At 40.5% G+C, this 11757-nt stretch overlaps 1 protein-coding gene and 1 long non-coding RNA gene across 2 annotated transcripts; both read left to right on the top strand.

Moving 5' to 3' along the window:
* The first annotated feature begins 3386 nt into the window (after positions 1–3386).
* LOC139420624 (transcription factor 24-like) lies at positions 3387–4500 on the top strand. Its single transcript, XM_071170825.1, has 2 exons — positions 3387–3824; positions 4393–4500. The coding sequence occupies exons 1-2, from the start codon at positions 3387–3389 to the stop codon at positions 4498–4500; spliced, it is 546 nt and encodes a 181-aa protein (XP_071026926.1).
* Positions 4501–7532: 3032 nt separating this feature from the next.
* LOC139420625 (uncharacterized) lies at positions 7533–11029 on the top strand. The gene is made up of 7 exons (XR_011635518.1): positions 7533–7619; positions 8987–9042; positions 9274–9310; positions 9524–9579; positions 10095–10150; positions 10365–10411; positions 10655–11029. It is a non-coding gene; the product is annotated as an uncharacterized lncRNA (long non-coding RNA).
* Positions 11030–11757: the final 728 nt, after the last annotated feature.

Raw genomic sequence — 11757 nt, forward strand, 5'->3', positions numbered from 1 at the left:
TCTGGTGACCCTCTAACACACACACACACACACACATAAAATACACTCTGGTGACCCTCTAACACACACACACACATAATATACACTCTGGTGACCCTCTCACATACACTCTGGTGACCCTCTAACACACACACACACATAATATACACTCTGGTGACCCTCTCACATACACTCTGGTGACCCTCTAACACACACACACACATAATATACACTCTGGTGACCCTCTAACATACACTCTGGTGACCCTCTCACACACACACACACCCATAATATACACTCTGGTGACCCTCTCACGCCTAAACTTTACCTTACACATAACACATAGCCAGTGCTTGACTTGGGCAGGAGCTCACTAGAGCTGAGTACCAGCACCTAAAATGTTCTACTGATTGAGCTCCTGCATCTCTTATAGAATATTAACTAGAAACTATTGTGGAACTTCTGCAACTAAATATAAACAGTTCCCGGGACCCAAAATGATTACCGGCACCCATTCCAGTCCAAGTCAAGCACTGCACATAACCTCCCACTGCTATCACCACACATCAGGGGTGGACCTGACCCCTGACACACTCAATACGAAAGAGTCTACACTATGGTCTGTCACTGTCAGGGACTGATGGACTGCAGTAGAGGCACTTTATGGTCATAATATATGTACTACCTTTGAAGTCTTCTTAAAATATTATGACAGAACAATAGCTGCCCTATAAAAACAGTGTCTGATATTATATCTATGTTTTTTTAGCCTTTGCCTGTTTGATGTTTGTTTTGTGTACCTGAGTGGACTTGATAAGAATTTTACAATACCTGGATTTTAGAGTGTAAGATCTGATGTGTTTATTTATGAAATGACTGAATGCCGTTTGGGTGTGTCCATGCTGGGAAGTACAACTCACTTCATACAAATGGCTTTGTTGGATTTTTACAAATACCATTTTCACCAATTTGGAAGTTATATCCCAGAACTCTATGTCAAATAAGTCCACACCGCAAATCCAATCTGAATTTGTGTTTTATACAAATTAAAAAACTTTAAAAAAGAATCATTTGAGTATAACCGCTATCTGTGTCCTTGATAGTGTAGTTTGTCTTTTTCCCCCTGCTGTATTAATGACATGTTTTGGGGGACACCGACGGTGCATAATGATGTCAGATATGCACTTAATTGCCCAGCATTGTCATAAATTATTATTGTAGAATAAATGGTGAAGGTTTTAATTGGAACAAGAACCTTCTTCTTTTTTTGTTTTTTTTAAAACAAAATAGTCATTGCAGAGCATCATATTATTTGACAAAAAAGCGTGATAGCCTAATGTCACTCCTTGCAGTCACTCCCTCATAATGTGGAAATAATACTCGCTGAGAGAGGAGTAAAATTGCTTTGGTTATCCCCTGTCTAAATTCACCCCCGAGCGTCTGAATGTGTTTTTAAAGACATGTCGGAGTAACCCCTGAAAGATGTGGGGTAATTAAGGAACGAAGCTTACTTAACCCTCTTTGCTTTACCTCATAATTAGTGGCCCGGAGCAATACTGTTACTCCATCCTTACAAAAACATTTTTTATTAAGAACAGTCTGAGGATATGCATGTTATGAATAATTCCATTAATTAATTTGCCGACATCTCCGTTTTCTGACCCTGGAAATCAGAGTGATTAATTTATGAGTCTCGCAAATATTTCCCCATACATGCCTGTTGATTGCACTGTTTAGAGTTTATTTATTAGCTATTTAATGGAAATTATACTATTTCGTGACCTGCAACTCAAGGCACCCTGGAAATTAGTCAATTTTGCATATCACCTTAACCCTAGTCTTCTTGTCATCATGGTCTGTTGCAACCATTTGAGTCTGCAGCAAGTATTAGTACCAAAATATTAGGGACTGTTTATTTGGGCAGGTACCTGATATAGGCCTCTTGTAGCCTAGTGGGAAGCAATGACAGAGCACTTGGGTAGGAAGGCAGGTAGGCTAAGGCATATAATCAGTTCATTACCCATATGATGTTAATAACACAGATGTCCCCTCTTTATTGATGTGACCAAAGGCTATGACAAAAATACATGGTTTTGGGAGAAGTACCGTCCCCCAAAATTAGTTTGCTAGAAGAAAAACGTCTCCGGCGTTGAAAAGAGGTCTCTCCACTCTCCCCTTCGACAGAAACATGTTGCGAAAGGGAAAAGAGCAGTAAGTCTCTCCCACTGGCAGGGAGTCTTAAGGGCTTGTGATTAATTACTCTGGAGTGAAAAAGTTGTCAGCTCTTTGTGTATGCAATAAATTAGAGGCTCCTCAGGTGAGCGCTACGTACGTGGACATCCCCACTGCGCACCTTCTTCCACGACCGCGCCTCTTTATAAAGATTATCCGGACTTGGAGCGGCACGACAACTTTTCTCCATCTCGTATTGGAGCAGCAGTGGAGTCTGTGGTGCACTATAGATTCTCTTCGCATTGCCTTGATGTCGTTACTCAAGACAAAGCTGTTGGGTACATTTGAAGGTAAGCTCTCCATATTTTCATTGACGTCATGGCTTGGAATACCTTCAAAGTAATATTATTTTGTTTCAGAGGGTGTTTTGATTTCTTGATATCAGCATCATCATCAAGCAGAGTCGGTTATGTAAACATATTAAGTTACGCTGTGAAACTAGGCCAATGATGGAACATGCACAATAATTGGTAACGATTTACATTAGTCTGCATCACACCAAATAATGATTAAATTGCCACATATACTGTAATAGTGCTATTTATGATAAAATTCGCATTCTTATGTCAAATTGAACTTGGGAACGCAGCCTTCTTAGGTTAAGCACACGTTGGCCTCAATATGATTATTTTTTCCGTTTTATTGCAATAATGAAGGAACAATTAAATGCGATGATACAAATTCATCACAATCATTTTGCAATGTTGTTATGCCATGTTGATAGTGAAAATGTAGCCTAATGAATGCTTTATATGTGTAATGTAAATTGACCAATAGGCACAATTGGATACATAATTTGTTTCAATACAGACGTTCCACTAATCTTTTTCTAAACACATGAATATTTAATGGAATGTTTAGTCATACACAAGTTCAAAATGCAAACACATTTCAAGGCAAGGATGAAGATTTTGTATGCCTTTATTTATTTTCAGCAACCTACGTGGCCTGTTACAGATATAATGCATTTACGCACACTAATCTACTGGTGAATAGGCCTACATTAACGTTATATTTTTTTGTAGGCAAATCTAAGATTTATTCAAAAAAATTAAATACAGATAACTTGTTTTCTTTCAATCTTGGTGTTTTCAGTTTGTTTAGGAATTAGACATCTGGAAATGTACATTCATCAACAAGACATTTGTTACCCGTCAGGTTAATACGTGCTCCCTATGGTTGGAAGACAGACGATCCGCATGGATAGTGGAAATGGCCCAGTGACAGTTATGGATGAGAGTCCCACATCTAGCCCCAGCCCCAGTCCTGACATGCTGACCACCGACAGTCGGCGTCCAGAGGCCCTGCAGCTCTCCAGGGTGGTCCAGGCCGGTGGGCTCTGTGGCAGAGGACGGCCGGCAGCAACCAACGCAGCGCGGGAGAGGAGTCGAGTGCAGACCCTGAGAAGCGCGTTCCTGGAGTTACAGAGGACTCTGCCGTCGGTGCCACCGGACACCAAACTGTCCAAGCTCGACGTGTTGATTTTGGCCACCACGTACATTGCCCATCTGACTCAGACCTTGCAAGAGGAAGGGATGGATGAGGGAGATAGCACTAGACAAACAGAGGCCTTACGCTCGCTGAAAGGTGATGGTTACCTGCACCCTGTGAAAGTAAGTAGACCCGGCCATTACATTTAGATTTTTAATTGATTTCGAAATGACATTTGAAACTAACCTGACAAAGTGTTTCTGTGTGTAATAATTGTGTTGTGGTGCGATAATTGTATTTTCAGCTCTATTCGATATACCACATAATGGAATAAAAAATCATGATATTATAAAAATAGTAGGCTAATAATAACAACAATAATCATAATTTACATTAAATTAACATTAAAATCGAGCATAAGATAACTCTGGTCTAAGGCATATGTGATGATACCCTAATCATGAACATGAGATGGTCAATCATGCAGGCATAAAATGCATTTAATAATGCACCACTTTTTATATCACACAGATCTTTAACACGAATAGGCTTCATCGTATGATGAATTATTAATTAAATGATATAGAGCGGAATTGTTATTATTGGTTATTGAAAGCACCAATTTGCACCATAAATGATGTTCAATTAAATATTTAAAGCAATATCTTACACAATTTCTCATTTCAGGTGCATTGAAATTAGTCAACTGCACTCACTAGAGGATGTGTTGTTCTCTTTTTATCTCAACAGAAGTGGCCGATGCGATCCAGGTTATACGTCGGAGCCAGCGGTCAGTTTCTGAACAATTCAAAACAGACAGAAAATCGAGGTGAATCATCGTCAACCTCAAGGACATAAATCTTTCCATTGCATAAGGAACTTCTCATTCAGACGACCATTAATTATGAAGACTCTTTCAGCAGAATCCACCCATGAGGACTTTTGAAATGAATAGCAGACCGTGGTTCGTCGCCTGACATTATCATTTTTATTCATCAAACAATTGAAGTATCTGCTTTTGACGTTTCATATCATGTAAAGGGAGCAGTCACGAGACAGTCAACTCTTTCAATTGTAGGAAACACATTGTAAATTAATATATTATGGGATGTATGTATATAACATTTGAGAAAGCCTAAATAGTGTTTCTCTGTTGTTATTTTGGCCTTGCTCTGCTCTGTTTTCTACAGTTATGTACTTGTTGGAGGTATTACCGTGTATACTTTTATTTTAAATTCCATGTGTTGGGTAATGATCTTTCGGGCTTGACTTGTTGGCTATGCACTTTCAGTTAAAACATTTGCACTAAATGCATGTGTGAATAACTTAACATCTGTCATGTGAAGTGGTCTGTCAGAATCTCAACAATGGTAGGAGCCTCTTCATCTCCCCTTCTTTCTTACGGGAATGGTTGTTTATGTGTTTGTTGATAATGGCTTGAGAAATAAAAAGAATGACATGTCTCCCACTCCGTAGGTTGTAAATACGTTTACTGAGATGTATTAGTTGTAAGTGAATAAACATGTTATCTCATTGAAGACAAGCTATATCTTTTAACAATCAAGAGGGATTCCATTTTATTATTTGCCTAAAAAGGAATTATGAGCAAACATTCTTTGGCAATATGACTTTTTTTTGCATGCATGTGCTGACTCAGATAAATATATTACACTGGAGGAAAAAAAAATTGAAACGCCACATGTAAAGTGTTGGTCCCATGTTTCAAGAGTTGAATTAAAACATCTCAGAAATGTTCCATACTGTAACGATCTGGGTGTAGTGGGTGCGAAGTTAGGCGCAGGAAGCAGAGAGTTCAGGGTAGTGCTATTTAATGCACAGACGGCGAACATCAGCCACCCCACGAAACACAGGGCGCACACAAAACAAATGCCCCAAACACGGGGACTAAAACAGTCCAGAGAAAAACCCACGCTCGGCAACCACGTTAACCTCCAACGTGCACACAAGCAACACAAACAATCCCGCACAAAGAGCAGGCGGGCCTACTGGTTTACATAGCCCGACTAATCAGCCTACACACAAAACAGGTGAAACCAATGAACAGAAAGGGGGAAAAGGATCCGTGGCAGCTAGTAGGCCAGTGACGATGACCGCCGAGCGCCACCCGAACAGGAAGGGGAGCCACCTTCGGTAGGAGTCGTGGCACATACACACAAAAATCTTAAATTTTGTGCACACATTTGTTTACATCCCTGTTAATGAGCATTTCTCCTTTGCCAAATTAATCAAACCACCTGATATGTGTGGCATATCAAGAAGCTGATTAAACAGCATGATCATTACACAGGTGCACCTTGTACTGAGGACAATAAAAGGCCACTCTAAAATGTGCAGTTTTGTCCACCAGAGTTGTTGCCAAATAACTGAATGTTAATTTATCTGCCATAAGCTGCCGCCAACATCGTTTTCGAGAATTTGTCAGTACGTCAAACCGGCCTCACAACCGCAGACCACGTGTAATCACGCCAGCCCAGGACCTCCACATCCGGCTTCTTCACCTGCGGGATCGTCCCAAGTAGGTGGGCCTGGCTGCCAAGTGGGTGGGCCTATGCCCTCCAAGGCCCACCCATGGCTGCTCCCCTGCCTAGTCATGTGAAATCCATAGATTAAGGCCAAATGAACTTATTTAAATTGACTTTGAAACTGTTGCATTTTGCATTTATATTTTTGTTCAGTGTAGTTAAATATACTTTACATAATAGTTATGTCTTAGAAAGCTTCTTGATAATCATGCTTTGGTGGTTTTTATTAGACCTGTTATGTATTTTACACAAATGCACAATTTTGCAACCAAAACACACTCCTCATAAAACATTTTTTTTTCATGTCATGGCCATAATTATGCAAGGCACATACATGGAATGTATCTTTATTGGCATTAAGCCTATTCATAATACAATAGTGTGTTTTATAGTGTGACTATAGGCCACTTTTGAGATAATTCGGGCATTATGAAGTTGAAATCGAATTGACCGAGATCAATTTAGAAAGTCCACTTTTATGTCTTCAGACACCGTTACATTGTTGAAATGTGCAAATTGGAGACTTAGCCTAATAATTGAAAAGAATAACTAAAAAAACTGTCTCTCTTGATGAAACTGGGTGTATTCAGAGAGGAAGAGGCTAAGTGATGGGTTTTACTCTACCCAAATCTGTTCACGAAGTGAGGAATTTCTGGAAGTCACTGAGCGTCAAAATGATTCAACAAAACATTTCATTGGTCATTTGCTATGTGAGAATTATTTGATGGAATAGAAGTTTGGAAATGGTTAGGTTGTTATGAATGCACTGATATAAGTGGACGCAGGTATTGGAGTTATGTCTGTTGTCTTAGAGATAAATTGAGGACTCATCACGGATATAACCAGTTTTAGCATGGACATTGCCATTGAGGGCTTCCACCATTTTAAAGTAGTCAACTGGGTGGGGATTGCTATGAGTTGGGAGCAATCAGCCAATGAAGAAGAAGAAAATGGAGATAGTGTAAATGTCACTGCCCATGCTGTCACAGACGCTATGATGGCACAGATACAAAGATGAGTCCTATTCTGTTGGTCACACACCTATCTGCCCTTTCATTGGTCCCACCTGATCTCGCCGGTCACTTAACTATAACTATGTCACTATAATAGACAATCTTTGGTGTAGTGTGATTTTGGTAGGGTTACTATCTGGGATCCTTGGGGCGTCCATACCGTAACCCTAACCTTACTTTCTACTTTTCCTAAATCTAAACCCGTTCAATTTCAACCGGGAAACGTCAGACATGGGAAGTCCCAAGGTTTAGTGCCTGTGTGACGTAAGCTCAGACTGCGCATGTCAATAAAGACAAACTGGAAGTCCTTTTCTCTCTCTCTCTGGAAGAAGAACGGAGGAGGACGCATGGAGTCTACGTGCGCTCTCACCAAGATTACTTTTATGACAAATACTTGTTGAAATCCCCGTTTATTCAACCGGTAGGTAGCTAATAACATTAGCTAGTCGGCTTTATTTAATAATAATGCAAATCGGTGTTTTAACTAGTGCGATTTATTTTTTTAAACGCTGGCTTAGGTTAGTCCTGTTAGCTAGCTTGAACTTCAGTGCAATGTTAGCGGCGTAGAAATTCAGATTTTTCAGCCCTTAATGGTTTCAAAATAATTTGTTAAATACAATTTGTATGGTTGTATGCTTATCATGGTTAGTAGCTGTTAGTTAAACGAACCGATTCTGCCTGGCTCCCAGTGCTCGAGGGCCACACATCCAATGCATGCCGCTGACCACGTGTTCATTGACCGCAAGAGTTTGCAGGCCCCTCAATGTAGCTAGGCCAGGCAAAACATACTGTTAAAGTATGAATACTGGCTGTCGAACGGCATATCTCATTGTAATTTTTATTATCATTAACTAGTACTCATAGCTAGGTATTTAACCACTGATCTCCCCACGTTTATGCTCAAAATTGGCGCATACCACACCCAGCTAACGTTCTGCAGTAATGTGTCGGTGCATGTGGGCTGGTGGTAAATCAAGCAATTAGTTATTGAAAACTTACCCAAGTTGCCGTTTGGGAGCCTACTACCAACATGTCTGGTCATGTGAATAGAATGGATCCATAACTTCACATGGTCAAAGAAAGTCATGACTCGACAAACGGTGTTAGGCTATTTGGGCATAAACGTCCCCACAGTATTGTAATAAATCATACTGGCAGCTGCTTGTCCCAGATCCGGTGATAAATGGTCCCTTTGGCATTTTGGCGCCTGTTAGTAACGTTGCTGTCCACCGACTCTGACGAGGGTTAACGGGTCATAGGCCGCGGTGGTCTGGGAATTGTCTTCACAATGACTTCTTTGGGATTCACGACTTTGGCCCTTCAAAGGAGTAAAGGTCTTGGTAAAAGTCGTGACCTGCTGTTGAACCTTCATAGCAGAGGCTGTAGTGTGTGCACTGGGCTCCCGAGCTGTCATGTGCCCCATGACCCGAAGTTCATCACTCATTGGCGGTCTTATTGAAGTCTTGAGTGCATTGGCTATTCCTTCAGTACAGCTTATCCATGCAATATGGAAATCAATAGCTCCACAGTCCTAAAAGGCAATTACTTGGCAGTACTATTTTTTGGGATGAATTTTTGATGACGCAGAAGGTCTCACTTTTCGATCACCCACGTTACACTTAACGATCCAATGTGGTCATTTTTCTTTTTCCATCTGACCAGATTGGGGTGTGGCTGAGACCATGACTATATGAATCTCAGAAATAATTTAACCTTAATTTGGCAAACCCACCAGCTGTGTAAGCTGATTTGATGTATTCTACATACATGTGTTTTTGTTTCTTGTAGTTGGATGGGGATTAATGGTTCCAGACATGCATACGGGCTTATTTGTTGCACTCAAGGTGAGTTGTTCAATTTTGATCCAAGATTTAAAAGACATCTCTGGTCCGATAGTACTGAAGTTGTGATGAGTTCTCATTTTTGCCGTTTACCCATCTGACTAAATTAGATTGCTGAGATTGTGACTAACTGAACCACCAGTATTATCACTGACCATACTGTCGTAGATCTGATTGACTATTCTTGATGCAAAGTTAATTGTCCCCCCCCTCCCCTCACAGGTTGTCTTTCAGGGATCGATGGTGCTGGATGCATTACTGTGGTACCGAGGTGAGTCCATTCCTAACTATAAGCTGTGCTCTGCTAGTCGGCTGTTTTGCTGGTACTGTGATGACTTCACACTTTGCCGTTTACCCATCTGACTAAATTGGGGTGTTGAGACTGTGACTAACTGAACCATCAGCATTATTTTAAGGAGATAATACAATTTCCAAACCACCATCTTTCAATTGGAGAGGATAACAATTAGTTTTTCTCCCACAGACTTGATGGACTGGCAGGGTGCTGAAGATGCTGTAGGAGGATCATCTAGTCTTTTGGTGAGTTAGGCCTAACCCAGGGGCAGGCAACTGTACTCTGCCGTGGGCCTATTTATTGTGTCGGGGGAGGGCAGGAATATAATTTTGTGTACTACAAATTGACAATGAAGCACATTGTATTTGAAAAATAAAAATGTATACCTTGATTACATTGAGACATGATCATATTTTTATTTTTGGGGAGACTCAGATTTCCTAAATTGAATGCATTTTTATCTGAATTCCCAGTAATTTGTGCTGTACATTTTTGGGGTGCTGCCTGTTGCTGACCCTTGGCCTATACCTTTTCTCCACTGACATTAACCAACTAGCCCAATTGAGTTGGCTGTTTGAAATCTGTTTTCCCTTTGGATAATGTTGATACTGGAGTTGTGATGAGTTCTCATTTTTGCCGTTTACCCATCAGACTTAATTGGGGTGCTGAGAATGTGATGAACTGAACTACCAGTGTATTCGGACATATTTTACATTACATCTATCAAATGATATTAATTTGAACATGTGTTCTTTCCTAGATTTGATTGGCTAGCATGTGGACTGGAGACTCTGAAGAAGTAAATCGTGCCCCGTGGTGAGTTTCCTCCTGAGGGCCAAACCTGATGTGTACGTCTTTTGGCGAAAGTGCATGCAACTGGAGTTGTGATGAGTTCTACATTTTGCCGTTTACCCATCAGACTTAATTGGGGTGCTGACAATGTGATGAACTGAACTATCAGTATAATCTCTTGAATATTTTGCCTAATTACAATCAAATGATATGCTAATAGACTATTCTTAGATCCTAGATTGATGGCCCAGTATGTGGAGTATGAAGAGCTATCTCAACCCTATGGTGAGTTTGTCTGAGGGCTAAACATCACTAATAAACTGTTTTCCTCGGGTCTGTTCTGCTACTGGAGTTGTGATGACTTCACACTTTTGCCGTTTACCCATCTGACTAAATTGGGGTGTTGAGACTGTGACTAACTGAACCACCAGCATGATCATTGATCATTTAATAGCTGAACCTGCAATCCCTGACTAAAAATGATGTTTACTGAGACTTGTTTTCTTAATTTTTTTTATTATTTTGTAGGTTTGTTGGACCTGCAGTAGATGAGTGTCTTATGGTGAGTTCCTTCCTGGTTTGAGGTGTCCACTTTGACCTGTTCAGCCATTTTACTGGAATTGTGATCCCTTTTCTGACGCGCTTCTGCTGATTTACCCTCCTGAAAAGCCATTAATCTGAATTACCAGCATTATAAACTATTGTAGAACGTTAAAGTAGTTGTTGCCAGCAAGTCTCTTTAATTTAACTTTATCTAGGCATTAGTCTTAATAATTACAGTTGATTATCAATTAAGAAACTGGTATGTGACCATGTCTAAATAAAGTCAAATGATTTTTTTGCCCTGATATTTATTTATTCTGCCTTGTTCATTATGATACATGTTAATAAACTTTTATAGTACATTGTGTTCTTCTGGCTTCATTGAAATATTGTTTAAGGACTAAATACAATTTTACCTTGACATTCTATTGTAAGCTACTTGTTACCCAGAATAAACCATAATCTTAGCACTGAACCATATGTAATGGAAGTTTACCTAGCTCTGGTCCTACTCTGATGTAGCTGGCTGTCCCCATCTCTTCGCCACACAGACTAACTAGAGCAAATACTTTGATGGCCAGGATACTCTTGGCTGTAGCCATTACTAGAGGGCCCCTGTAGAAATGATCCTCGGGATCGACTGGTGCAGTCCTGGAGGGGTTTGTTCTTGTGCTGTCAGTTATCTGGGCTGTGTGAAGGTAGTGGTGATTTGAACTGCTACAAATATGGCAACAAATGATCTGAGTTTAGCTGATGTGGCTCTGGTCCTGGGTGTCCTCACATGGTGTTCTCTGTATCCAACAACTTGCTCCTCAGAGACAGCAAGGGAGATCCTGGGAGTCAAACAATTTTATTTGAACTGGGCAAGTCGGTTAAGAACCAATTATTTGCAAACCCGGACGATATTTGTGCTGCCATATGGGTCTCCTAATCACGGCTGGATGTGATGCAGCCTGTATTCGAGCCAGGGACTGTAGTGGTGTCTCAGACCGCTGCACCACTTGGGACATTTGCGGCAGTTATATTTTGTTTGAATTGTGATATCTTCAGGCAGAAAGAAAAGCAGAATTTACTGTGAAATCAACGGT

The sequence above is a fragment of the Oncorhynchus clarkii genome, chromosome 11 (assembly GCF_045791955.1).
Source record: "Oncorhynchus clarkii lewisi isolate Uvic-CL-2024 chromosome 11, UVic_Ocla_1.0, whole genome shotgun sequence".
Taxonomy (NCBI): domain Eukaryota; kingdom Metazoa; phylum Chordata; class Actinopteri; order Salmoniformes; family Salmonidae; genus Oncorhynchus; species Oncorhynchus clarkii.